General features: G+C 35.6%; 3 protein-coding genes across 4 annotated transcripts; 1 reads left to right on the top strand and 2 right to left on the bottom strand.

The window, feature by feature from the left end:
- Positions 1–3: 3 nt before the first annotated feature.
- LOC101260390 (uncharacterized) lies at positions 4–12,681 on the bottom strand. The gene is made up of 26 exons (XM_004232362.5): positions 12,369–12,681; positions 11,548–11,709; positions 10,617–10,782; positions 10,387–10,503; positions 10,167–10,300; positions 9,926–10,085; positions 8,608–8,675; positions 7,767–7,853; positions 7,415–7,530; positions 6,842–7,016; positions 6,650–6,760; positions 6,490–6,568; positions 6,237–6,380; positions 6,037–6,150; positions 5,821–5,942; positions 5,648–5,730; positions 5,439–5,563; positions 5,181–5,301; positions 4,971–5,108; positions 3,151–3,247; positions 2,912–3,037; positions 1,303–1,395; positions 1,111–1,216; positions 828–970; positions 592–678; positions 4–518 (listed from the first exon to the last, which is right to left on the bottom strand). Exons 1-26 carry the CDS (start codon positions 12,525–12,527, stop codon positions 396–398), a joined length of 3,156 nt encoding a protein of 1,051 aa, XP_004232410.1. The 5' UTR covers positions 12,528–12,681; the 3' UTR covers positions 4–395.
- A 913-nt stretch (positions 12,682–13,594) lies between these two features.
- On the top strand, positions 13,595–16,347 carry LOC101260097 (AP-3 complex subunit sigma-like). Of its 2 annotated transcripts, none has more exons than XM_010318066.4 (7): positions 13,595–13,979; positions 14,083–14,125; positions 14,207–14,271; positions 14,864–14,960; positions 15,127–15,197; positions 15,782–15,873; positions 15,979–16,347. In XM_010318066.4, exons 1-7 carry the CDS (start codon positions 13,911–13,913, stop codon positions 16,043–16,045), a joined length of 504 nt encoding a protein of 167 aa, XP_010316368.1. In that variant the 5' UTR covers positions 13,595–13,910; the 3' UTR covers positions 16,046–16,347. The 2 variants fall into 2 exon arrangements, with proteins under 2 accessions (XP_010316368.1, XP_004232409.1); XM_004232361.5 differs by having other exon boundaries at positions 13,800–13,979; positions 15,124–15,197.
- An 833-nt stretch (positions 16,348–17,180) lies between these two features.
- Positions 17,181–27,114, bottom strand: CRTISO-L2 (putative carotenoid isomerase). The gene is made up of 16 exons (XM_010318065.4): positions 26,690–27,114; positions 26,446–26,607; positions 25,607–25,786; positions 25,399–25,456; positions 24,604–24,654; positions 23,869–23,951; positions 23,165–23,252; positions 22,653–22,694; positions 22,488–22,562; positions 22,292–22,360; positions 21,031–21,146; positions 20,200–20,312; positions 18,584–18,663; positions 18,261–18,381; positions 17,678–17,744; positions 17,181–17,592 (listed from the first exon to the last, which is right to left on the bottom strand). Exons 1-16 carry the CDS (start codon positions 26,944–26,946, stop codon positions 17,463–17,465), a joined length of 1,692 nt encoding a protein of 563 aa, XP_010316367.1. The 5' UTR covers positions 26,947–27,114; the 3' UTR covers positions 17,181–17,462.
- Positions 27,115–27,804: the final 690 nt, after the last annotated feature.

Here is a 27,804-nt window from a genome sequence, read left to right on the forward strand (position 1 = left end):
ATATTTTTCATAAAACCAAGGTACGATTACGGTCAACTTATCCGAATCCTCAATTTAATCTGTACAAGTACAAAAATCATCGTAAAATTCATACTTCTACCATCTCCCTCTTGCAATGTACCCGTAGGTTTCTGTGGATTACATCAAACAATTGTTAGTGGCTCAATTGGTTAAAATTGAAATAAAAGAAAATACATGCAGTTCTCTTTTTTCTTCTTTTTCTCGAATTATAAAATGAATTTCTCAATACAATTACAAATACAAGTGATTGTTGGCTCTTCGACAAGAGACTACACATGTACAAAAGTTGTGCTGCAAAATTTGAAGAGCTCCCTACCGGCCGGTAACCTTGATAACAATACCCATAGTGTACATTCTTTTGAACATTTCAATTATCACGCCTTTCGGGCCTTGACAACATGAATACTTCTCACAAGGCCTTTCCCAACCTCGCCTATGGTTTTTAGCGTATTCAAAAGATCTGTGCTCTCCTCCGCGGAGTCATCATGCTTCCGTTTCTGGAGAACAGACCACAATTACAATCTTGTTACTAAACCATCATTGTTACTTCAATACAACTAGAAAGCATACCTGTGAACTTGCTTTTCCTAGTGTAAGACCAAGAGCATCACCACCCACAGCATCGTACCAAACCTTGACCACATCGGGAAATCCTTTCTGCATCACATATGGGCAAGAAGAAATGGGTCACATATGGGCAAGAAGAAATGGGTGATCCTCAGAATCACAGGAACGATGGGATTCAAGGGATTGAATAACTGACTAGCACCTCAGTGGAAAAAATATCAGCAAATGTAAGTACTTGCCTCGATATCGGCAATAAAGCACCTTACTGGATCAAAATTCACCATCAGCTTACTTTTCAGTTCCCCAGAGTTCACTTTGAAGTCTCGAGGAGAAAAGAAAGGATGGAAAATCTTGGATGCATGCCCACGCACCACACATCGCTCTAGAAAAAAAAATGGAAGTGTTTCAGACTCTTAATTAGTACAGGAGTTTCAATGCTTAATGGGTGAAAATGGGGGAGGAAATAGAGGTAGATATCATGTGGAAACAAATGCAATTACAAAGTAAGATGAGAAAAAGAACCTTGTTCAAGTTCGGATGGAAAGAGAAGATGCTGGGGGTAGGGCAATTTATCTCTGTGGAGAAGAACAACAGCATCATAGTTGCTCAGAGGCGTGCGGAGAAGACACTGCAGGATAAACATCAACAGCACTATGAATGACACGTCGTAGCAAACAAGTTCACAGATACTGGAAAATTGATGTTTTTACATACTTTCCATCCATAAGAATCATATCCATCTTGCGTAATCAGTTTGGTCAACAAATTCGCACTGCTAGTTGAATAAGCCACCAGTCGTCTTAGCTCCTAGTACACATCGGTACCCACATTAATGCCAGAAAAAAAGCCATGACAATCGTGAAAACTTATCAACAAAACAATCATGAGAGGAGTTTGTTCTCAAGACCATGAACGACAATATTTCCTAAAAACTAGTATACATGCACAGATTGTGTTACACTACAGGCCCTGGTTCCATAGAAGGTTTAAATGCTTTATCTTATTGTTTGATTTCTTCATATTGTGATATCTCATTATCCATAAGACAACAATATTTATCCTTTTCGGTAGTCATGTCCCAAGCTAAACTTCCCCGATTGACTTTATGAAGACTTTGAGATGCGAGGGATAACCTAATGGTAAGAACCCTCCACCTCCAACCATAAGGTTGAGGAATCGAGCCAACAAGAGAGATAAGGAGGAATAGGATCAATATGGAGCTCCTTGGTGGGTTTGACAACAGGTTTACCATAAAAAAAAAAAATTCTTAAGAGAATTACTTCTAGCTACTTTTCTTAATCTAGGAATATAAAAGAGAAAAGGATGCACAAGAAGTGGAAACGTGGATCTGGTGTAATTTTGTGTTGTATATATGTTTGATAAGCATCCTATGCACATGTTTAGCCAAAGTGTGAAGTTGTAACATCACTGGTCCAAATATGTACAGGACAGATCATGGTTACCATCATATGAAATACTTCTCCTTTCTCCTAAATGATTCAACCACAAACAATATTGACAAAGCATGTGGTTTGCATATAGTAATTAAGAATTACTTTTGTTGTGAGTATGTATATGGTAGTAAGGCAGCTGCAAAAAGTAGTCTGCAGATGGAAACTAAGATTAACATGAGCCTCTCCAGAGGCCACTTTTCTACAAATGAAACCTTGGTCATACATTCTAGGGACAATGGTCTTAAGTTGACATCTAATCTACAGTGTTTTCTAAACATGTGCTAACTATTTGGGTGCAATATATATACATTAGGAAGCAAAACACTATGTTTCTTCACTTAGGGGTCATTTGGTAGAATGTAATAGCAAAAATAATGCATGCATTAGCTAATGTGTATTAGTAGGCCCTTGTTTGAGCATTTTTTCATGCTATATATAACTAATGTAAGCATTAGTTACACACTCTATTGTGTATTGACTATTGAGGAGTGTATTACTAATACCATGAATTTCTAGGTATTAGCAATGCAAAAAATTTAATAATGACTCAATTACCCCTCAAAAAGCACTTTTTACATTTTTTCCATCATAATTGTGAAGGATACTCTTGTAAACATAGATTTTTATACAATGCATACCACTTTTAACACACCAAACCAAACAATGCATAAGAAATAATCTATGCATAACCAATGCAAGTAAAACTATTGCTAGCATTACTAATACACTCTATTGAGCATTATTTTTATACTCTCTACCAAACAACCCCTTAATTCTGTAAAAGCATAAGAATATGCTTAGGTGAACAAGATTCCATAAAATACAGGAGAAGATTTAATACAAGTGTTCAATCATTGAGGAACACTTACTGCTGTAGTTGGTGAGGATCTTGTCCAAGCTTCAGATGCAACGTCATATTTAGTAGCTAAAAACATTGCAGGACTTGATTTCTGTGTGTCCTTTTCATGCTCTTCTCTACTTCTCATGAAATTCTCCTGTCAAATTTCATATGCAAATAGTATTCTGAATTATAAAAAAATATACATGGAAAAACAAGATAAGAGCATGGAACACCCTCCAAAGATGGATCATTTGGCTTGGTACTTACATTAATTTTATTTTTCTCCTCAGTTGAAAAGTCACCATCAAAATCAACGATTAAGGGAGAAAAGGCCCAATCATATTCCGATAATAATCGTAAGAACCTGTTTAAGATACAGAATATAAGAAAAAGTGACCAACTAACAGAGTTTATAACTAAATTTGAAACCGAAAGCACCATTTCAGATTTCATCCATTTCTTACCTCAAAAACAACAAAGAACATAAAAGGACGGGGGAATTTAAAAGGGGAAAAAACAAGCATGAAAAAAGAACACAGCTATTAGAGCTCAAACGTTGGTTTGCAGGACACTATATCAATTGACTGCTCACGAGTATGTTTTGACGTGATTACAGACGTCAGTAACTTTTGTCTTATGTAGATCTTCTAGCCTACACGGGTATAACTACCAGGGAGAAGTACTGCACTTCCACCCTAGATTTTCTGTTCTTTTGAGGAATCTGCTGCTCTTTGATATAGATGCACAAGCTGTCATGTAGAACTGATAAATTTATAAAGGTACAAGCAAACTTCTTATTTAAGTTGAGTCCTTTACTTTTTATAATTAGCTTCAAGCCCCAATATCATATTGGAACTTTTAAATACAAAACTGATCTGCACCTTCAACAATTCTTTCTCAGTCTGCATCAAGTTAAAGTTTCACGGACAGCGGAAGTGGCTTGAAGCTTCTCATATTGTAGAGTCATATATTCATAAGCAATTAGAACTTAGAAGTAGCTTTTGCACCACACTCAACCCCAATAAATAATATGATAAATATTCTCTCACAGTGTTCTTCAATCAAACTTGGGATTGTAAATGAAAAAGATCGCAAGAAGTGAAGTTTTAGGAATGAAAAAAATTCGGGGGTTAGTGGTTCATAGTATTCCTACCATTACTGTAAAACTTGAATTGGCATAGCTGTTATATTTGAAGCTTTGAAAGTGACCTTGGTAATAAAAGAAGTAATAGTGAAGAACAGGAGGCAATAGGCAACATAAAACAGAAATGAATAGCAATTGGCCATGATTATGGGGATCAAAACAGTACAATCATCAATAATAAGCCAGATAAGTGCCACGGCTGGCCGACCGAATATGCCATGGGGCTCAAACAACTTGCAATGACACCAGGAATTTGACCAAATACATCAACTGATCATATGATTAGGACATATTAATGCTAAGACCATGTAAAATCATAATTAAAGATCAATTGAAGTTACTATATTAGTGGCAATTAGAGCCTACTACTATTTAACTGCCAAGAGCCATTGCCTATTTCATAAAAGAAAATCTGCTAACAATCAGCACCACAGCCAACCATGGCTCTACACATATGCACATTTTTTAGCCCTCCACCTCCTTCCCTATAAATCATGCACATAATTACATTACCTGAAGACCCACCACATTCTTACCCTCAAACAGATAGCATCAAATGCACAAAAAGTTAGCTGTTCCATTCAAGGTCACAACATTCTACTGTGTTGTGAAAGAAGTATAAGTTGCAAGTGACACATACAAACATACACAAGGGAAAATAAAAAAGAGGTCCATCATAAATGTGAAAGAGCAAAGATAATTTTGAAACAACAACAGAAAGTGAACACTATTTGATGCACGCATGACAGTCGCCCACAATTTTGCAGGAACTTATTAGGTTTTCGGAAGAGCACATGTGTGTTCCAAGCAACCAAATTGTAATTCTTTTGTTCTTGATAGTTAACTTTTAACCAAATAGTATTTGAGTGTGAAGAAGTGGGGAAGAGAAAGTAACCGGTAATATAATTGAGTAAAATTGAATGCTGAGTGACAGATATTAAACCTCAAAAATCCTGTTATTCGGGAGAAAGGAGGTTCAAATGGCAAAGGTCTCAAGAAAAGATTTGAAACCAATAGTTCAACTGCCTCCTCTGTCAGCACCGTGGATAATAGATGTGCAGAGACCCATCTTTTAGCTAGCCTGCAAAGCAAAGACGTAAATGAGCTATAAGGAGGATGAAAACGGGCATGGAGTATGAACTCATGTCCTTACCGAACTATTGGTCCATATATAGGATAACGACCCCTTAAAGCATTGATCTTGCTCGCATGTTGGTGTTGCAGAAGAAGTTTTCTGTCAGCAGAGAGGCTCCATTGATGTCGACTGTTATTACCTGTGGAAAAAAATCATCCATAATCAATACACAGAAGTAGGTCACTACAGGCTGTCTTTTACATATTAGATAAAAAGTTCCATAACAATAGGGAAATTTTCTATTTGAGTAAAGAATACAGGCACAAACTGTCTTACTTTGCCCAGTCACCAGACCAAGAGCCCTTTCATGAGAAATTTTAAGGCGGAATGCATAGCCAGACATTAGAACATCTACATCATCTTCTGTAGCTGTAAACATCATCCCCCAATTGTTCTGCAGACTGCCAGAATGGTGCACTCAAATGAGTTAAATGTTGGCTTACACAAAGTATTGTTCCATAAAAAATAAACTCAAGAAAGACCACCTCTCAGCAATTCTAAGAAGAAATGCAGTTTTTGTCTTCTCTATTGCAATTTCATCCATCGGCCAACTTCCAGATCCTTCAAGCTATTATAAAAGGGGGAGGTAAATCCTTAAGATTCTTGGGGATTCAGTGCAGACTATACAACAAAATTATTCAAGGATAGCTGTTCATGCCTGAATCATAACTTCAACTGGATTTATACAGGTTGAAATAGGCTTCCTTAGTTTTGTGGCAACACTCTTCTCATGTGCCAGAGGATGAGGCATGGGCGGAAAGACAGATGTCAACCTAGCAGCTGTGACTAACTGTAAGCACGAACCACTTTTGCAGTAATAGGAGTATCGAATATATATGTATGAAAGAACTCTTAAGAGTAGAGAAAAGGAAACCTGAGTCTAGAGCTTGCACAGTCGACACCTTTAGTGGAATGTCATTCAGCTGAAGCAAACGCTTTGACAGCTCTTCAAGTGCCACCAGCAAACTTTTTGAGAAAGATATAGGATCTAAAAATAAAATTCATTATTCACAAGGAACATTCTTCAAGCTTGAGAAGGCAAAGACTGAAAGTAACTAGCAATAATGACCGTACCTACATCCCTGTGGAGAAGACAAAAATCAAGTTGATCCACAATAGGAACAACTTTTTGTTTGGGAATGGAAAGATGCCTAGACAAAACATGCTCGGCAATATCTTTTATGATGAGATGCCTTTGCCACTCCTCATGTTCCCATACTGGTAATTGAGGAGTATACAGAATAGAAATTTAAAAAAATATCAATTTCAACAGTCTCCGAGTCTGGTAGAAGCAGAAGCAGAAACAGAAGTCTATCTATGACCTAACCTGCAACTTCAGCTATTTTACTATCACGAAACTGTCGAAGTGACGCCTTATCTCCCCAAAACTTCCGAAATTCTAAAGCCTGGTGGGATATCATGCAGTATGTATGAGTAAAGCAAAGTGAACAAAAGTTAACTGGATAATCAATGAGATAGACTTGTACCTTATCTCTTTCCTCAGGGCTAGGACCTACGACAGTCATTTTAAATGCTGCCTCTGCAGAGCTGACAGAAATCCCAATGAGCAATGGCTCATTGTCTAGCTCTGACAGTCCCTAGAATAGTTTGTTTCCATAATAAGATCAGTTATGTACCACAATATCTTAGTTGAAGAATGACCAATAATATACACATACCTCTTCAAAGTTGCATTCAGATGAAGTGTTTCTCCAAATAACACGAACAGACTTAGATCTGTCTCTCAAACCTTGGTCCATGAGGGAGACTACCTTCTGCTCCTGAGATCTCCAAAATTCATCGTCTAAGCAGTATCCTGAGCTAGAAACTTCACGGTTTCCCCTCAAGTTCAACCTAGAGGATCAAAGCACAATATAAGTGATCTTGGTGATGAACAACAAAACCAAAATAAGACATTTACACTTCCATGAATAGTTGTGATCGAAAACTTAGGTTAGTCACTTAGTACTTGACCCATTCTTGTTAGCGCCCCCACCCACCCCACCCCACACTTAAAAACAAACAAAGCCCCTTATGTTGCATCCCCCTTATAAAAGCGCTAAAGACCAGCGGGACATAGTGTATTGCAGATCTTTCAAATAGATATTTAAAAAATATTATTTTATAGGGTGACTAGCTCCACTAAGCATCATTTAGTAGCCACCACAATTCAGGACTCCGATAATAGCAAAAGGAAATTCACTTCGAAGACACTACTAGTAGAGCAAATACAAACAGTTCATTTGATGCACCTCACACAGTAGTCATATCTAGCGGGAAAGTCAATCTTTGTGATAAAAAGCTCATCAAAGCCACCATCTCCACATTTGTTGATGCAATTAACTGCCAAAGCAGCCTCATGGCGCAGCTGTAAGTTATAAAAGCAATCAAAACATTTTATTAGTGAACATGAATCAGACTTGAAATATAATTCTTCCTGCTTCTCACTTTTTTTGACCATCTAAGAAACAAACTATGGAGGAAGGATAGTGTTATTATTTCTCCATTCTTATTAGCAGTTAGATCATTATGATCAATATGGCAATGCACTTATCATTCAGATTAAATTAACTGAATGTGCACTTTAAAATTCTCGAAAATCACCTCTTGGAAACCATTGTGTGACAGACGGAATGCCAAATTGAAGTCCTCAAATGAATTGCAAATGACCACAGGAAACAACTGCATATCCTACAATTTGAAACTTAACATGAGTATGGTACACCGTACAACAACAATTTAAATTATTAGACTTGTCCCAATTCCTTGGAGACAAGAAAGAGTAAATAAGAAGTTGAAGTAATTCACCAAAATGGAACTCATGCATCTTATGAAGAGGAGCCACTACAACTACATAGTGGGATGCAAGTTCTCAAAGACCAAACAATGGCATTTGTAACAAGGCTTTTAGATGTTGACGCCTAAAAATTAGAATGCATAAAAATGGAGGAATGGCCTAATTTAAAGCTTTTGTTGTTTTGATCATGTCACCTATTTAGACAACTAATAAAAAGGGGATTAGTAACAATTGGTTATCAGCCCAGAATAAAGATTTTTTAAGCATAATAACCAAAGACAAATATAGTAATCTAGCTGAGACAATCAAACAAGAACATGAATTGATGCAATATAAGGTGGGGGGAACATGTTTGACATTCTTCCATGTACATTGCCTGGAAAGGTGAAGCTCCATTCTCTGTACCAGGTGATTTAATAGATTTTCTGCACCTTGTTGATTGTTGGTTTCTTTTTTATCAAAAATGTCTTGGACTTTACTTCTAACTAGATCCTTGAAATCTTTCGAATTAAGTTAATCATGAAACACTAGATACATCTTTATAATCTATCACACACTTCTTTCTGGCAAGTATGTCTTCTTAAAGCCTCGTGCACATTCCCTTGACAACTATAACTTGTAATCACCAAACAAAGAGAAGTAATAAACCTTGTTTGAAGCATTTTTTTCATGCTGGGGCTGAATAAAAAGCCCTTTATCCCATGTCTTAGAGGTGGCTGCGAACACAGAGAAATAATTAGTACTACAATTGTTCTCTAACTCAACCAAATAAAAGATAAGTATGAAGAGCACATTAATTAAGATATTTTTCTTGCCATGATTAGCCAACTCCACTAAATGAAAAGATAAAACATGGAGAAAAACAAAATCACCACAGCAACAAATGCTTGGAACGGACATGTTAAATAATGTCATCAGTTCTAGAGAAACTCTTCACATTATTTAGCACCACTACTTTGTTAAAATCTCAAAAGTTGAGTTCAAATATGCCCATGACTTCAGTTAATATTCATGTTAAGGTTGTTAACAAATGTTTGCGAGTCTAAGTGTTGGGCAATTGGTTTTCAAGTCAAATGCAGAAGATATCCGCCTGATAACTCCTTTTTCCTTTGCAAGACAAATTCTAAGAAAACAGAATTAATTTAAGCATCTAACGTAGTAAGCAGAACTTTTTACCTATTTCAGGCAAGCAAAACATTCTTATCAAAATGACTTAAGAGGTGCTTTGTTACCAGGATTACAAATTATAATCCCAGCAAAATCAAACATTCGTCAAAGAAAGTTTATGAACTTCTCTTTTTATCAAGCAATAAGATTTTATCAACAAATGAGCAAAAAATTACCGGTATACAAGTAGTACACCATAAGTTAAAGAACTCACAAAAAGATATGGGTTTTTACAAACAACACCCAATTTTCTATACCTATTGGAATTTCGTGGGTGAATGAGAAACAAATAACGGAAAATGGCTAATCTGCAGTTTCAGAAAAAAAAAAAGGAGGCTAATCCTCAAGTGTACAAAATCAAGGGATTGATAATCCGTAATACAATCCATTTAAATCAAGGCATAACTTCTCTTACGAACTACACACACCAGAGTTTGATGCCCATAAGTCATAGGATGAACTAACACACTGCACCTAGGAATTTTATTCTCATCTTGTTCAATGCAAAAACACAAGGTCATGATAAAGTTCTTCCCATTAAGCTGAGGAGAAAACAAGGGATGCTTAAGGAGTAATCGGCTAGCAACAAGCGAGAGAGAGTAGGGAATTCTTGGCATACTCAAGGCTTTCATGAATTTCTTTAACTTTTCGACCAACTCTAATTATTAATCCTATGTAATATCTTACATTTTCCAACAGAAGCCTAACATATCTATGTCTGAATCCAGAACATGGTCTATCTTCTTCTTGTGCAGGTAACATAGTACAAGAAAACCAGGATAGAGGACAGAACACATACCGATGAAGTCCAATGTGATACGAAATATCTGCATTGTATTCATGGAACTGTTGATATGATGCCTACCAGGCTTTGTTGCAAGGAAGGCCAATATTATAGAGATTAGAAACCCATTCAAGCAATCATGAGCATAGATTGAACTCCTTTGCCGAGCCCACACCTGCAGATATGCAACTGATGTAATATTCTGACTAAGAAAAGTAAGCTATTGGACCATATTAGCTCCTTTTAAAAAAAATACCTTTAGCAGTATCAAGGCTTCCCCCAATTCTTTCCATCCAGAGAAAGTTCTTTTGACAAACTCGGCATTATCCTCAAGAAACAAATCCTCCAATATACTATTATTGTACCTTGGTGTTGCTTGTAAAGCATCTCCTAGAAGTGGAAATAAGTGCAATCAATGTTTAAGAAGCAATTCAATAGGAGAACAGGAGCTTGACAAAATATCGAAATATATAAACCTTGTTTGAGAGTATGGATATTATTTCGCTCAAGGCGTAGTTTTGTTGGACTGAACAAAGATGTTGCAGCAGGAATTATCCTCACAACAAATTCAGCATTTCCAATAAGCTTAACAGCTTCAATAACAAAAGAACATCAAGTCAGATAAACATCTGAAACTTGCAGTAAACGCCAGAAAACTTTGCCCACAAAGAAGCAAGAGAAGGTATGGAAGATAATTTGACTCGACCTGGATAGACAAGTAGAATAGGTTTCCGAGCCTCATTTTGGAAACTAGACCACCTCACAGCTTTGATTAATGGAGATTTTGTCAGCTGCTCCTTGATTTTGCAGAGATAAAGGAATCTTTTGGCATGGTATCGATAATTTAGGTAATCTTTTTCATAAAAGCACTCCTGCCAAAAGGAACAAATTTGAAAAAGAACAAGATATCTCACAACCAGAAACTCAGAAAAGTAACATATCATGAATGTGGTTATTTACAATAAGACCTGCATGATCATTTCGCCCAAATCAATTAGTCCCAACTATGTTTACATGAAGCATAAGGTACGATCTTCACACTATTCATTCAGCATACCGACAAATGAGCTTTCACCTATGACAGATCCCATGAACAAAAACTTATGGTCTATCACAACTATAAAACCACCATTACATGTGTGTGTTCCAGGCCACTTTTTTCCAGTAAGATAAGCCCGCGACTAGGATTCATCAAGTAAAACTTCTTTCAATTTCTCCATATTCATAGTTAGGAATTTACAAGGCATGTATTGTGTAAAAAAAGAAGCTATAAGGAGAAGATGGAAACCAGATAGCTTGCTTTACTCATCATGTTCCCTGCATTGCTGTTAAACAAACTCTTGAATGGAGTTGGACTTCAAGAAATTTGAACTTTCTCACATTTCATAGCTTATAAATCCTTCTCCATTGCATAGACTAAGAAAGAGCTAAAAGTTTAAAGTTTTGACATTTCAAACATGTGAATTTTCTTATTTACATACCAAGCTTCTTATATTATCGTGTAACAAATTAAAACATTTTAACTTAGCATCAAAGTGAAAAGTAAATAAATTACAATATAATTTAATACAATACACATCAAGTAGGGCTTTAAGACACTCGAGAGTATAGCTTTCTAGAGGAAATAGACAGCACACCTTTGGCAAGTGAAGAAAAAGATCAACATTTAGATCGCGTTTGGTAACACAATGTATAGAATAACTCCCGCCAATTTCCAAAGATTTTGGCTTCTTAAATGTGAACTCCACCTTATCCGCATTGATATCTCTAACAAACCCCGGCGCCAAGTTAGCCTTAACCTGTCAACAAAATGATTACAAGAATTAAAAGAGAGGAGTGGAGCAGTGGAGTCAACTAGTAACTCAGCATATTTCAGAACTCCTTGAATAAGAAAATAACTCACCACCAGAGGCTAATCCAAGATTTAAAGTTCTAATTCACCCACATATTGAATTAGAACTTTAAATCTTGGATTAGCCTCTGGTGGTTAAGTTTTTTTTCTTGTCCCTCTTGTATCTTCTACATGCTGTTATTAATACAACTTACTTCATCAAAAAAAGAAAGCTTTAATTCATCCCCAAATTGAATTAGAACTTCAAAATCTTGGACTAGCCTATGGTGGTGAGTTTTTCTTTTTTCTTGTCCTCTTGGAATTCTTGCACTTTCTTGGAATTCTTGCATTTTCTTGATGCTGTTATTAATACAACTTACTTACACAAAAAAAAAAAGTTCTAATGCACCCACAAATTGAATTGAAACTTCAAAATCTTGGATTAGCCTATGGTGGTGAATTTTTTTCCTTGTCCCTCTTGGAATTATTGCATCTTCTCGATGTTGTCATTACTACCACTTACTTTATCCAAGAAAAAGAAGTTCTAATTCACCACTACTATTTCTTGACTACATAAATTACGTTTTCGTTCTAAGGATGATATAAAGGTTTTAGAAAGAGATTGACCTGGTCCTCGGGGATCTTATCAATTGCTTCTTTTATGCCAGAAACAACATTGTCCACAGTTGCAGTGGTTTCCGGCGAGCATTCGAACTGAACCTCCTTCAACAGTTCCCTCACCTTAAAGTTCATCGAGTCCGTGTAAGTTAATGTATCCGATGCCATTGCTCTACAATTTCTGTAAGAATTATTCTTTCTTGACAAGAACTAATTGAAAAAGAACAGGCGGATTTAGGCACTTTGTCTAAAACCCTGCTAAAACCCCGAAAGAAGAAGGGACTATTTTTCTTGGACAAAAAGCGCCTTAAAAATTGGCCCTATAAAAAAGAGATGTGTTTTAACTTTTAACCTATTTATATGAAGGGAAGTCCAAGTACACCCTATTCAAAGAGTTAGGTTACGAGGTTTGCACAAATGGCCGTTTTAAGACAGATATCTAAATTTTATTTCCATTTTAAATTTGCTTGCCAATGAAAAAGTTCATTCAACCATTATAAAACTCAAAATTTAATTCATTTGGCTAGCACGAATACTAATAAGTGGTCATACAGTGCAAATTTCTTTTTTTCCTTTTTTGACATAGGAAGGTTGAGAATTAGAAAAAGGATTAGTTTGGTTGTACTATACTTTTAAATTTTAATTGTCGTATTTATTGTTATTAGTGATATTTTTTAAATAATATTATATTCTTATAAGATAAAAATAAAATTCATGCACGCATTATCTTTTCGGCCCTAATTTATAATATTTCACTATATACATAATTTTTTTGATTGTTGTAATTAGAAATCTCGACTTTATGATTTGATCTTTTATCAATTAGAAAGTTTTCATTCTATGTTGCTTCACTTGTCTTTTCAATTTCATGAATATTTTGATTTTTCAACAGCTTTTACTACATTGAAAATCTTATGTGTAGTTACAAAGTGCATCAATTATTTAAAATGAAATTTTTCATATTTAGAGAGAAATATGTACACATACAAATCAAATTTATTTAAATAGTTATGAATTTGAATAACGTTGAAAAGTAAGCGAGAACAACACTATTGATTTTGCTGACAAAGAAAAGATAAAAATGCGTAGACAATTCTATCTTATTACCGACGCGATGGATTGCTATTTGAAAACGTACTCAGGTAGCCTGTCTCCAGAACCTCCACTTCCCATATCAAGCTTAGAAACCCGATCTTTTTTATTAAAAAAGAAAGATTTTAGCAATTCTCATTCTCAAGCTTTATTTCTATCGTAATTTTTCCATCTGGGCGTCGATTGAGGATTGGCCGAGGGCCCTTTTTTCTTTTATAAGGGTCTCCTCAACTGTGTATCGATCGAAAGGCAGGGCGACACAAAATATAAGAATATGACTGTCGACAGCTTGAAAAAAAAAGTTCAACAGTTCCCTAAATAAGGAGTCAATGACTTTATCAACAAATAAAGGACCAAAAGTTTAATTTACGTTTATTCAATTTTACAATTAATTGAGTAGAGAGAGCGAGACAAAAGAGTAGCTTTGCCAGTTCTTCTATTGTGAGATTTACAGGAAGAATGATAAAGGCGGTAATGGTGATTAACACCTTCGGCAAGCCTCGCCTTTCGAAATTTTACGAATTTCAGGTTTGTGGCTCATAATTATCTTTTTTTTTTCTATTCCTAAGATCTATCTTTGATTCGATCCTGTTCAATTTTCGCTGAAATTTGTTATTGGGATTGGAATTAGCCAGTGGAGAAGCAACAAGAGCTCATCCGCCATGTCTACACAGGTAAACACACAATTTGATTAAACTGAGATTTCGTTCAGTTGAATGAGTTTTTGTTTCTTCGTTTTGGATTTCATTTTTCAGTCTTAAGCAACAGGCCTGACAATGTGAGCAATTTTATTCGGAGCTTAGGGGCAATTTTCGGTCCGGTAATTACTTGATTGTCTGGAAATTTTCAATTAGTAATTCTTCCCACATTTACTATTCGGATTATGAAAGTATCCTTCTGCAACTTTATCTAATGCTGGTGCAGGCATTTGCTATATGAGAAAATTATGTATGGATTGTACGTAACTCTATGATCTTAAACTTAAGGATTTCCACGATATATATAACAAGGACACTTTATCTAAATAGAATCGTTGATGCTGTGCAAATTCGCAGAAATACAGACATAAAACTTTCGAAATTTTGATTTCTATACCATCACCTTTGGTTTATTGTTGTATGTTAGTTATCCTCTTCCATCGAGTGAGTAAATACATACATGTAGAGAACTTACTCCATCTGAATTGTAAAATTTTAGCTAATTAATGTTGACTAAAACCAGATAAAAAATGATGTACCAAAATAGGACAAGTGGAGCCCTGTAGATACTATCATTTAGGCAACAATTTACATGCTACTGTTTTTTTAATGGTTGTGTACTACTCATTGTGATGTACAAATTAAGAAGAGTAATTTATACTCTCAACTATAAAGAGTAAATTTTAATGATAGCCATTACTATATCTTTTCCAGGATACAAGGCTCGTGTATAAGCACTATGCTACCTTATATTTCGTGTTTCTATTTGATAACTCTGAGAATGAGTTGGCCATGCTCGACTTAATACAAGGTACTTGTTTCCACTATTTACATAGTTTTATTGTGGGAAAACACATTTTTTAATTTCATGTTTAAGTTAACTATGCTTAGTTTTATTGTGGGAAGACACATTTTTTAATTTCATGTTTAAGTTAGGTAACTTTGCTTAAGTGATGATGTTGTTTTCTTTATAGCAGTTTTTGTAGAAACTCTGGACAAATGCTTCAGAAGTGTATGCGAGCTTGATGTAGTATTCAATTATAGCAAGGTAAGAGTATTGCACTAACCTATTTGTTGTATTTTATATACTTATCTTTGAAACATGAATATCCGTATGTAGAAACCAATGAGCTTGATGTAGTATTCAGTTATAGCAAGGTAAGAGTATTGCATTAACCTATTTGTTGTATTTTATATACTTATCTTTGAAACATGAATATCCGTGTATAGAAACCAATTTGGATACATAGGTGGAATATATCATTAATAAGTCTCAGAAATCAACTTCTGTTGCTAATTAGTTGCAGAACTTTCATGCTCCCTCAATGACAAACTCTGATCATTACAATGCATAAGATGTTTAGATGGACTACTATTTTCCAGACAATTCCACTTTTCCCAATATTCTCCACCATTGGGACTTTTAAGTGTTATAACTTCTAATTCACATATGGTCACTTCCATAACATAATTAATTAATGCTTCTAAAGCTCTAGTAGTAAAAGCTTGGGCTCGTTCACAATTTTACATCAAGCTTCATCCTATGCAATGCATTACAAGTGCTATTTCTCTTGCCTTTTGGGGTATCAATCAGCATATTTGTTGTGTCTAATGGATGCTTGTCTTATGCAGATGCATATCATTCTAGATGAAATAATTTTAGGTGGTCAAGTGCTAGAAACAGATTCTGTTGAAGTCGTGAAAGCAGTGGAAGAGATCTCAAAGTTTGTCTCTATCTCTCTCACTTGCATTTGTCATGATTTTTTTTTTCGAGCTTTATGTGCAAAACTTGTAAATTGTTTTAAAGAATAATTCATATCTAATTGCAGATTAGAGTCAACCACTAGTGCTGGCACATTGATCAACAAATCTATTCCGTCTTGGTGGGCTAGATAACACATGGTTCCTCTGTACATTACCATATCTTAGTGTTGAAAATGAACTATAGGGAATATGACATGTATACTTTTTCAGTTTGGCATGTTAACTGACTTCTCGATTTGTAATCATAGCTGGATACACCCTTCTCTGAGTTATCAGATTTTCTTTATAGGGTCCTTCACCGCTAGTTGCAAAAGCCAAGCTGAGTGTGTTCAAGTTTTATACTCTTACAAAAAACCTGCCTTGTATGTTGAAACTTGATTAGCTATTGTGAGCAATTATTTTACTGAACCAAGGAAACGGCTATTTTTGCTCCACTTTTGCACCCCTCACATAGTAGAATTGTAGAACTAATGGTTTAAGTTGACAGTGTTATTGTCACGGCCTTTTCAATCTAGAAAAGACTCCGTGCGGCATTTGACAGTTTGCTCACGATTCTTTCACGATCTTGCAAACTCAAGTAAGCCTCTCACAATATGGATCGCTAAGAGAGGTAAGAAGAAAGACACAAAGGCAGTTTTGGAAGAAAGACTTGTATTGATATGGTGATGGATGTATTACAAATACAATGACTACTTATTTATACTACTCTAACCACTAAGAGTAAATAAATGCTACACTATACAAGTCCCTAAGTTCATGCACTCAAGGCATGACTACATTCCTAGAATGTCTTCAACTCTTCCAAAAAGGAACTCCTAGTCTTCCCTAGTCTGCCCAACGTTCCAGAGGCCCTGCACAAGCCTCTCCAAGGCTGGAACCTGCCGCCTCTCCACAGTAACTGTTGAAACGGCCGTAACTGATGAAACGGCTGAAACGCCTGCCCCTCGTCTGCTGCCTGCTTGGACGCCTGCCCCTTTGTCTGCTGACCGTTTTGGGCTGCTTGTCCCCTTGCGCACGCTACTAGCTGCCTAGATGGGTGGCGTTCTGCCCGGTTAGATGACGGGACATCACAGTTATCCTCTCTTTCTATTTTATGGATAATGATGGTGTTTGGATCAGTTTATGGACATCTTGACTAATCCTCTGGGTACTAGCTACTAGATGAGAATACATCATATAGTTTGTTTTTTCTAATGTTTTTGAATTCATATCTTCATTTTGCTAAGTTGTAAAGTTACCAATGTTCTCAAAGGTGCGAAAATTGAACTTTTCTAAAGAATGAAAGCTGCATACAGTTCGCCTTAACTTATTTTCCCGTTCCCAGCATGACATTATTCTTTACATTGAGGGGATTCACTCATTCTGAAGATTCTTCAATCGAAGAGATTTGCGCTTGTGATCAGTCAAACTGACTTCAATATTTAATAGACTTCAAATAGACTCTTAAGCAACTAATTCGCAATATTTGGCTATAACACCAGAGTGTTTTAGACTAGATGTCATTATTTTAACTGATTGAACTCGTCAAAAGAATCACACAAGAGAAGCTTCATGATTTCTTGAAGTCCTCAATGACAACATGCGCAGCATTGCGTCCTGGGGCGCCCATTACTCCACCACCGGGATGTGTCCCGCTGCCACACAAGTATAGGCCTTCAATTGGAGTCCGATAATTTGACCTGCAATTCAATGTTAAGATAATAGCAAAAATCATCATTTCATGGACTTGAGTCCTTGAAGGACTTGTGCATTCAGAACCATTACCATCCTTTCACTGGCCGCATTAAAAACAGAGAATCTAATCCCATGGATCCGTGGAATATATTGCCTCCTGTCAACATATAATACAACACATCAGTATTTGCTATATCATTTTGCCAGGGACTATATGAAGCATGCTCCAGCTGATAGTCGTTCGTTCTCATAACTAAAACAATCCACAAATTTCTTAGACTGGGCTCAGATAAACCAAACATCAGGTTTCGTTTTATCTTCCAGGATTGTAGTATGCTGATACTTATAACCTACTGTGGGTGAAACACTGATGCTTCAACAAGAAACAAGTCAGGTAAGTTGATCATAAAACGTTAGTTTACAGGAAGATTAAGCTATGAACATGATTTAAATTCTGTGTGGTGCATAAACTATATGGTACAGTTGTTGAACTACAATAAACTTCGCCAATGTTGTGGCAACTTAAGGACAACAATGAAGTGTTCGGGTCCCTATCCTTTAATTTATCAACCAAAAAAAGAAAACTAATGAAGGACATTCCATACAGCAATGGTTCTTTCTCCAGGGAGGAGTAGAAAAGGTACAACTGATCAAGAGGATAGCAGTGGCGCACCTGTCAAACCAATTTCTCTTTCGAGGTCTGGAGGAGTCAACATATCATACCCGATAATTGATGAGCTAAATCCAGGAGCATATTCATCTATCATGCTAAAGCATCTCTGAGCGAATGATTCCTATAGCAATAAATCTTTATTAATCACAAACATGAAATATGTGATGCATAAACATGCTACAGGTTGGATCAAGAAGTTTGTGAATAAATCTGAAAGGTATCGAAGTTATAAGTGAAGAACTCCTACTCCTTCTAGGAAAAAGGAAAAGAAATAGATGACTTGAAAAAAGTGGGTAAAAGAATGTAACTCAGAGATACTTAACTCTATATACAGGATTTTCCCAGCTGCCATCAGAGGGTTTATAAGGTGTGTACTGGATGAATAAACCAATCACATGCTTTCCTAGGTAAAACAATAATGAATATGTGTAAGTTCTAGTATTGATTGAAAACCACAAGAAATAACATCTGTCTTATTCTGTTGAATGAGAATAACATAATACTATGTGTTTATTTTACTTCGTCATGTTTGCACATTTAGAATTCCCTCCCCCATGTTGAGAAATAGCCTAAAACCCCTACATGATTTTGGAATTCCAGTATTCTAACCCCTCAAACAGTGTAAACTCATTTCCCTCCAAAAGCTTGTTCACGCTGTTCTAAACATAAGACTATCTTTGTTAACTTAGCTTAAGTCATCATCACAAAAAAGATTTTTTCTTTACATAACTTCAGATCTTGTATAAAGATTTCAGTCTTAATTTCACTTATTTCATGTTGAATTGGTTTAAGATTTCTTATCTAGGATTAATCTGAGATGACGTAAATAATAATTTGACTCCAAATGAAAGAAAAAATATGGACGAAAAAATGGAAATCAACTTGTTCCGAATATAGGAAAGAGGCAAAACATATAAACATAGCAACTGAATTACAAGAACCTAAGATGAAGGAGCAGACTCCATAAACTTTCAAGTTAAAATATGTTAAGTAAGAAAAAAATATTGAAGATAGTTAATAACTGTGTCAAATTCAAAAGGTGAAGAACGTAGAAACGTTAATCTAATCATAATGGGAAAACATACAATAGTATGTACATAATATTCCAAGGCACCCAATTATTATTTTTAGATCGACAACATTACATAAATTTTAATCAATTACTTCAAAGAAATTTTAAGGAAAATGTTCTAGGTGTATATAGGGCAAAAGACACAAAGCATAAAGTGTGCATAGCACATAGACAAATATCTCAAAGGTATAAAGCGTGTGGGGGGCAAATGCTCCCGTTATGGAGGAGTAAACCCTTTTTGAATTTAGCCTCGCGTGAACATTCAGGGGGTTAAGAGGTTGACAACCTCTAGACGAGTCACAACTTCACTTTTAAAATGTTGAAATTCACAATTTCAAATTCAAAAACTTAATACCACCATAGAGATTGTCATGACCTGGGCTTCCAATAAGTAGTTATAACTACCGGGTAGAAGCAACGGTCCAGATTAGATGTAGATTAATGAGATTAAAGGGTGGAGATGCAGCCACGTCATCACTACCAAACCAGCACAAGTTACGTTGATTTAACCAACTCTGCAGAGGAAAGAAGAGGGAACAGAAATTTGGTATCTTTCTCTCTTATTCTCTTTTCTCTCAGATCTCTCCTTTCTTCTTCTTCTTTCCTAATCCCACTCATTCTTCTTCTGCAGATTAAGGACTCATCTATGGAAACTTTCAAACTTTAGCTTCATTTTCCATTTGTTTCAAGTTGTAATATTCCTTACGTTTAGTTGATTAATAGAAAATTGTCCAAAAACTTCTACTGTTCTATTAAATTTCTATTCAATAATTGTTGAATTGAGGTCAAGTTCTGACAGAAATTCAAAAAGCAGTTTATTATTAAACAGATAATTGCATAAACAAGTTCGGAAGCAAACTTGAGTACCAGATGGAGATATTGTCTTGTCAAAGACAGTGGGAATTGTCATCTCAATTATGGGCCGTTGAGATGGTAAGCCATTTTCAGCATCCTGTGCAGCACTGTGCATCTCTTCTATGCTACAAGCACCAAAATTATATAGTTGTCTATGGATTAAAATCATAATTAAAATAACAGGAAAGGCAAGAATGATGACACCTATAATAATTTGTTCAATGTCAGTATTAGAAAGATAGATTGTGGGCAAACCTTCTTGTTATGTGTTAAAAAAACTCAAAGATCATTACTATCAGATTTGACTGATGTTTTTTACCCCTCCCTAGGAGTTCTGCATTTTTCTCCCAGAGGAACTCAAACTCATAACCTCAGGGTTAGGGTTGGAGTTGGAGGGTGTTTACTATACGAGCATCCCTCTCTTGTCATTTCAACAGATTGGAATAAGAGATTCTTGCCTATTTGACATGGAAGTAAGCTTTTAACTTTTGCTCATCCAATGAGCAACAAACTAAACTGATTTGAGCACAATCAATCAACTAAGCCTCAATACAATATCAATCTTCTAAAATCCATTCCACTCAATTCTGGCATTCTCTATTCACCAGTAAACAACTTGTCTTTTAAGTCAAAAAAGACCTACATACAGGATAAATGAATCATTTGTATATCCTCGTAGCGTCATGTTAACTACAAATTTTCAGAAACATTGTGTTCATGGACTTATGACAGGCTAGGAGACTAACTCATATTCTTGTTTATTTGTACTTGGGTTACGTAAATGAATCAACCCATGCAGATCAGAAGAAAATGAATCTGAAATGGATAACTCTATGTGAATACCTCTCTGGCCCTATGTGAATGGTACCACCATGCTGTGGACCAGCATCTGGATGACTTAAATTACAGCATTGGAACTGTGGCAATCTGTCAACGGCCAAATTGATTTTTGTAGTAGCCTATTTCAGCAAACAATGAACCTTTAAAATTTCAGGTACAGAAGATTAACAACCAAACATGAAATGTTTAACCTGAACTGCAGCACTGAAAATTATGGTAATATGTTGATGGTCAATTTGATTTATGGTAGTAATATTAAAACCAAACGTATCCAATATAATGACCACAACAAGAGATGAGATTTCATCACATAATGTTTAGGGCCTAAATCATTAATCAATAGTAAACCTTTGTAGACCAAGAAGAATGTTACAAATGAAATCAAACCCAAGCCTTTCACGGTTGAGCCATGTATACGCAACAGAAATAAAGAAACTCGGACATGAACCTTATGAGGAAATTGAGTTTTAAGTAAGTACGTTCTACAAAATGTAGACGACCATCAGGAATCTCTCTAAGAATGCTTCGCTTAAGGTTATATCAAACTGTAAAGATCATATATTCCTGTTATGGCCTAAAAGAAATGCAAAGTCTTATTTGGTCCATCAAAATCATAAAAGGGAGGCTTTGAAAGCTAAGGTGGTGTAAGTTTAGAGTGCACGCCAAAGCTGAAAGTTTATGATGTTCCAGTACAAAAAGCGTATTGTTGTAGTAGGACTAACTACTAAAAGGAACATTTAAGACTGGTCCTTGCAGAGTCAAAAAATATAAGAAACCAAAGGTTAATTTCCCAAAACAAAAAGAAAAAAGATATGCAAAGGGAATCACATGCCTGTGAATTAAATGTCTGAGCACTATTGAGGATTCATTCCCAAGAACTTGCAAGAGAAAAAAATGAATAATGAAAGAAGAAACGTGAGATGCAGCCCAAACTGCCAACTCTGAGATGCTTCAATCAGGGATCCTTAGATGAAGCAGTTATGAAGCCAATATCAATGAAAAGAAGAAAGAACAGCAAAGAAGAATGGTTTGACATCTGATGTTCTGGCACTGGATGAGCACCATCATTTCAACACACGGTATAGCGGCACACTTATCTACATGGTTAGAACCTGTTATCTCTATGTTGAATTCAAATATGTACTTACGAGATTTGTTTGATGAGTAAGGGTATTTAACAAGACAACTGGCATCGGATGAACCAGAACATAACAACTGAATCTTAGAATAATCAAGGATAATAATACTTTATATGAAAGCTTACAGAGCGATAATCAGAGCACTTGATAGCATTCTGAAAATCACGAGGAAGCACATCATCTGGCACAAGATCCTGGGTTGTGGGAGAAACGTAGTCAGAGGGCACTGTTAAAATAGGATTCTTTTCTTTGATATTTTGTAATAATGTGCCACTGCTGGCCTAAATTTGTTGAAATAAAAGAAGAGGAACAACTTTTTACCATGAAAGTTTTGAATGGTGTTGCATTCGATAAAACAACAGAAGAATGCAATATGGTCCCATCAGCCAGCAATACCTAAAAATTCCATCCAATTTAACACATCAAGAGCAACTTTGACTTGCTATAAAAGGTAAACTATTGGAAAGACAACTTAGTGAAACTAACCCCATGCACTCTGCCCGTGTCTTCAATCATCAATTTCGAGACCTACGTCAACAAAATAATATTTTCCTTCAAAAGATGCAACTTCAAACACAATTAAAGAAAGGGACAGAAAGTTGTGAAAGTATAAGAGAAAAATATTAGTTTGATCTTCTTAGTTTTTTATTTTAAAACGTGATCACGGAAAGAAAATAGTCATACTGAATATTCACTAATAAATTAACAAAAAGGCCAGGGAACGAGGACCGTATTTCGTCCATAAGAAATATAGGTGGATTATTCACACATAACTCCCCCACCCCCAGGTGCAAATGAAAATAATAAAAAGATAAACGATAGAACCAAAAACAAGGAAATCAACTCCTCCACCCCCACCCCAAAAAAAGAAATTTACCAAGAAAACATCTAAAGCTCTAGATGTATGTTAGATACTCAAAAGCAAATAACTCTGAGCCGAAATACTCATTCTCTTTACAGTGAAGAGGCAGTGGATGCATCACGGGGCGTAAGCATACTTTGGCATTTGTCAATATGGTTGCACCAGCCTCCTTTGCAGCAGCAGCTATAGCCGATGACACAGTGCCCATTCCCCCTTCAACATACCTACATGTAAATACAACCGTCAAGCATTTATTTTAGTAAGAGAGGACAACATGATAAAACCACCCAGTCAATTTAAGAAAGGTAACTTTGGATTTGAAACAAAAACGCATCACCTAAAATATTTTGAGTGCCTAAGTTAATAAAGATTTCGAAGGTAGAAGCAAATGTGTCCCATCTCTCTAAATAGTCAACCGTAAGTTGCAATAATTCAAATATGTGGGCTCACATAAAGCCTTCGTCTTGGGGATTAAGGAGGATGGATACAAGGGATACCAAACAAAGTGGAGTAAGTGGGCACCGCATAAAGGCAGAGAGAAAGAACAGTTTACTGCTTTTGCTTAATCTACGATAAGCAGCTAAATTCATTAGATGTAACTATTTTCTAGTATGACAAAAGCAGAACACATTAAAATGTGAAAGTTATTTAAGGCTCCAATATTTAAAAAGATTGAAAACGAAAATGAAATAGAACTCTTTCTTAATTCAGTGTGTATTTCATTAAATAATTGGAAGATTTAAAGCAAGTACTCCAAAGCAGAATCCTTCAGATAAAATGAAACAAATGATTTTACGAAAATGCGGAAGTCGTTAAAAATTTGCAATGTTGTATACGTACGACCAAATACCACGATCACCATCAGATTCTCCCATCACGTGATGTAGCAATACATATCCACTTCCAGGCGTATGAACACTTGCCTATGAATTTATAAATTAGTTGACAGATGAACAGCAAAAAGAGGGAGGAGAGAAGTATGAAACAAACTGAACTGACATGATAACGAATATTAATCAAAATTTCATTGAATTGGCATTTGGATATGACACAAACAAGGTTACATTAAACTGATGAGAATGTGAAGAATGACAAAACCCGGGGAACACTAAAAGAACCTGTTTTTCTTTCCTGCCTGACTAGAGACTCAAAAAACTCTTAGTCCTACATGTTTTTGTAAGAATTTCAGAGTGGTCCAAGAGGTACTCAAGCCTGCTACTTCATGCAGATGGAGAACTGCCAGTAAATGTATGGCGGATATATGCATATAACTTAAAAGAAATTTCTAAACCATGGGCCATGTGAAACGTCCAATATTTGCTGCAAAGACATGACTTCTACATGATCCCATAAGTAAGCACATTTTTCACTTAAAACATTCAATCATTTTCACTAAATATATGGTAATGCAGAATAACAGAACATTTACTTTTCAGCACTGCCGAATCATATATATGTGGGATCCTAGATATACATTACAAGTCTTTATAGATGCAAACAATGTATGCAGCAATTGACTGTTCCTCCATGCATCATTCGACACATTCTGGAACAACCCACATGAAAAAAGCTTACCGTGGTCCCTATCACTGCATCAGTTGCAAGAGTTACTTTCAGAACATCTGCCTGTGATATTTCAGTCAAGCACACACAATTAGTAAGCTAGTGACACCAGAAGGGATTATGCTAAAGATGTGAGAATTTTTCGAAACGTCTTTTGAGGAATGTAACAAAATTGTACACAGCATAAGAACATGTAGTAGCAGCTTCCAGTACATCAACACGATTAATTAATACATACACCAGAAGAAAGTGATTTCTATCCATTGAAATTCTTGTTCATTTCAAAGATTCTGTTTATGTCGAATTTGGAGAGTTTTGCTTCGAAAATAAGACATACCATTTAAGCTTCTCTGCCCCAGCCCCCCACAACACAGTTCACCTGATTGAAGAAGACATTTATAATCGATTGTGGAAAGGATAATTGAATATCGGTGGTAAAGAAGACAAAATAACAAAACATCCTCCTCCACTCCAACAAAGACAGATGAGCTACTTCTGATCTAGTTAAGTTGTGACAAGACAAAAGCCAAAATTGATAAACGAAACAATTGCAATGAAAAACCTGGAAATATACAAACCAAGAGAAAACATTATACTACAATGATAAGTAGCCTTAAAAATTAGAAGCTTATAGAACTCACTCATCTTAGGTTCCCAACACTATCTAAGGACAAAAGCATATTTGACACAAAATAATGATAGAAAGCATTGATCAGGTCACAATCTTGAACCTTGAGACAATTTCATATATGAAACAGAATTATTTTAAGCAAACTGATAGACCAAGTAAAGTAAAAAATTAGCAACCTCAAACCAGTTATTCAAAACCTTCGAAGCTGGAGCGAGTAAAAGGTCCATCAAGTCCCTGAAAAGTCCAGTGGAAACAATTAAACATGGACTATGACAGTTGAAGTCGAGACTTCATACTATTTGAGTAGATGTTGCCCTAGTATGTCCAGTTGATAACAATAGGTTTGGTGAAATTATGCAAACAGGACCATCTAGAACATCTTACACTAGGTCCTTTTGTCCCAAGTGGAGTGCTCGACGGAGACAATTAGCCCAAAACGCTGAATTACGCAATTTGTGCTTCATACGAGTATTGAGTTGTGAAGAGCCTTGTAGAGTTTCTGGTGTAGACGAATCCAGAAGTGGGTCCATGAACTCGCAGAACTTGTCGAGTTGACTCTCATACCTACAATTAGGTGGCACTTGGTAACTCAAAAATTTAGAGTATGATAGTAATAGATAAAATGATGAGCAGAAAGAAATATATGAATTCTCATTCAGACTTTAGGGTGCTAAGTGAGCTCAATCCTCAAATTCTGCTAAATTATCATCAAGTTCCATGCCTGGAAATTTTTGGCAGGGAACTTATTTTTTCTTCCCGTTAAGTTAGCAGGCGAAGAACCCTTGGGTTCTCCATCTTGAGTATGTCAATCTTGAAAGTGTCAAGAACAATGAACACATTAAATTTCAGTATTGAAGAAAGGTGAACCAGATTCCAGTGATATGGACACGAGCTACATGCCGTATCTATTTTCCAATCATAGACATGATCAGAGCTTAACTGAAGCATTCTCAATGATGTATATGAGTTAATCCACCACACAAATGGCTGTACACCTATGTATCTCCATCTTATAGTCTAGTTCACCTCAGCACTGTTGCATTTAATCGCCTTAAAATAATCAAATGCTTTTTCGACAAAATGAATTGCTCAAGGTTCAATTCTCGTGTAGAAAAACATGGTTATTTAACCTCTTTGTCTTTTAAAATAAAATTGCAGCAAACAAAGTTGCCAGAGAATACATAAAGTTGAAGTAACGACCAGTATAAAAATAAATACTGAACCTTGAGTAAGCATCAGCATCAGATTTAGAAAACTTTGAAATCTCAGAATAGTTCTGCTCCTTGTCAGAACCAAGCAGAAGATAGCGTCCGTCAAGACGAGGCGTGAATGATGAAGGACTCCTTTTCAGTAGCTTCAATCCATGTCTCTTCAGCTCCAATTCTCTATTAATCATAACGCATCCTCAATAATTGAAGAAAAATAAATCAATGCTAACAATAAATCATTGCAATAATTAGGTCTCACTTAATAACGCAGGGTCTAAGGAGGCTTTGTAGGTAACTGCAACGAGAAAACTTGAAACCGGGAATGAGTTCTTCAGTGACAGCAGCACCTCCTATGATGTGGCGCCTCTCGAGAACGGCAACAGAGAGACCGGAACGAGCGAGATACGCGGCAGCTGTAAGGCCGTTGTGACCACCGCCGATGATCAGAGCATCCCATTTCTTCTCTTTCGCATTGAAGCTGCTGTTACTGCTAAATTTTCGGACCTGTCTCCACATTTTTGAACTTTTTTTTTTTTTGCCTAATCTCTGATTTTAACACTAGCAACTCTTTGAACAGGGAATAGGGAATCTATCCGAGCTTCAACACTGGTTACTCTGGGAGCTTGCTTGGCCTTTTCCCTCCTTTATCTAGTATAAAATAAAAAATTAAAATAATAAAAAGAAATATATATATTTCTATATATAGTCGTACATTATAAATAGTACTCTTATTTGAAACCTTTTAGATTAAAGAAAATCAACTAATTGAGGGAAAGGAGCACGGAAGGAAAATGAATATTAAGAAATTGTTATCTAGAGAAAATGTCATAAATAATTTTTTAATTATATGTTTAGGCTTAAAATGATATTTTCTTAATCATTCTTTTAATGGATTTAATTCAAAACTGTTTAAAAACTTATCAAACAAATTTAGTCACTTAAATATATATTTATTCATTTTAGTCATTAACTATATATTTATCGATTTTAATTTTTAAAATATTTAAAGACACAAATTTGGTTTCTGTTTTTTTGGCTTAAATAATCTGTAGCCTTTAAAATTATTCGGATAATTCACTTAGACATTTTAATTATTTTTATTTAAAACTTATTCCTATTAAACTGTGATGTAGCAAAAGACAATGACTAATTAAAAGATAATATGATGTGTAGGGCCCAACAATTATAGAAGAAAAAAGAATTTTATGTTAAAAAGAATAAATAAATTTTCCATCTACTTTTTTTTTAAAAAAAAAAAATGAGAAACTCACCCTACCTCAACTCCTTTTTTTCTTCATTTTCTTTCTAATAAGATTTTCTTTCTCGAACGATAAAATTTAATTTCTTTGTTAATTGTTTTTATAATTATTTTTT

Source organism: Solanum lycopersicum, chromosome 2 (genome assembly GCF_036512215.1).
Source record: "Solanum lycopersicum chromosome 2, SLM_r2.1".
NCBI classification, from domain to species: Eukaryota; Viridiplantae; Streptophyta; class Magnoliopsida; order Solanales; family Solanaceae; genus Solanum; species Solanum lycopersicum.

Excerpts from the sequence above, each read along its gene's own strand:
- LOC101260390 (XM_004232362.5), bottom strand. The coding sequence starts at position 12,527 with ATGGCATCGGATACATTAACTTACACGGACTCGATGAACTTTAAGGTG. Across the intron at positions 5,564-5,647 it reads CTTCTTAGAATTGCTGAGAG|TCTGCAGAACAATTGGGGGA; the intron begins GTGGTCTTTCTT and ends CCATTCTGGCAG. Across the intron at positions 1,396-2,911 it reads GATCCTCACCAACTACAGCA|GAGCTAAGACGACTGGTGGC; the intron begins GTAAGTGTTCCT and ends GATGTGTACTAG.
- LOC101260097 (XM_004232361.5), top strand. The coding sequence starts at position 13,911 with ATGATAAAGGCGGTAATGGTGATTAACACCTTCGGCAAGCCTCGCCTT. Across the intron at positions 14,272-14,863 it reads TAGGGGCAATTTTCGGTCCG|GATACAAGGCTCGTGTATAA; the intron begins GTAATTACTTGA and ends TATCTTTTCCAG. Across the intron at positions 15,874-15,978 it reads GCAGTGGAAGAGATCTCAAA|ATTAGAGTCAACCACTAGTG; the intron begins GTTTGTCTCTAT and ends ATCTAATTGCAG.
- CRTISO-L2 (XM_010318065.4), bottom strand. The coding sequence starts at position 26,946 with ATGTGGAGACAGGTCCGAAAATTTAGCAGTAACAGCAGCTTCAATGCG. Across the intron at positions 26,608-26,689 it reads CTTAGACCCTGCGTTATTAA|AGAATTGGAGCTGAAGAGAC; the intron begins GTGAGACCTAAT and ends TATGATTAATAG. Across the intron at positions 18,382-18,583 it reads GGGAAAATCCTGTATATAGA|GAATCATTCGCTCAGAGATG; the intron begins GTTAAGTATCTC and ends TTATTGCTATAG.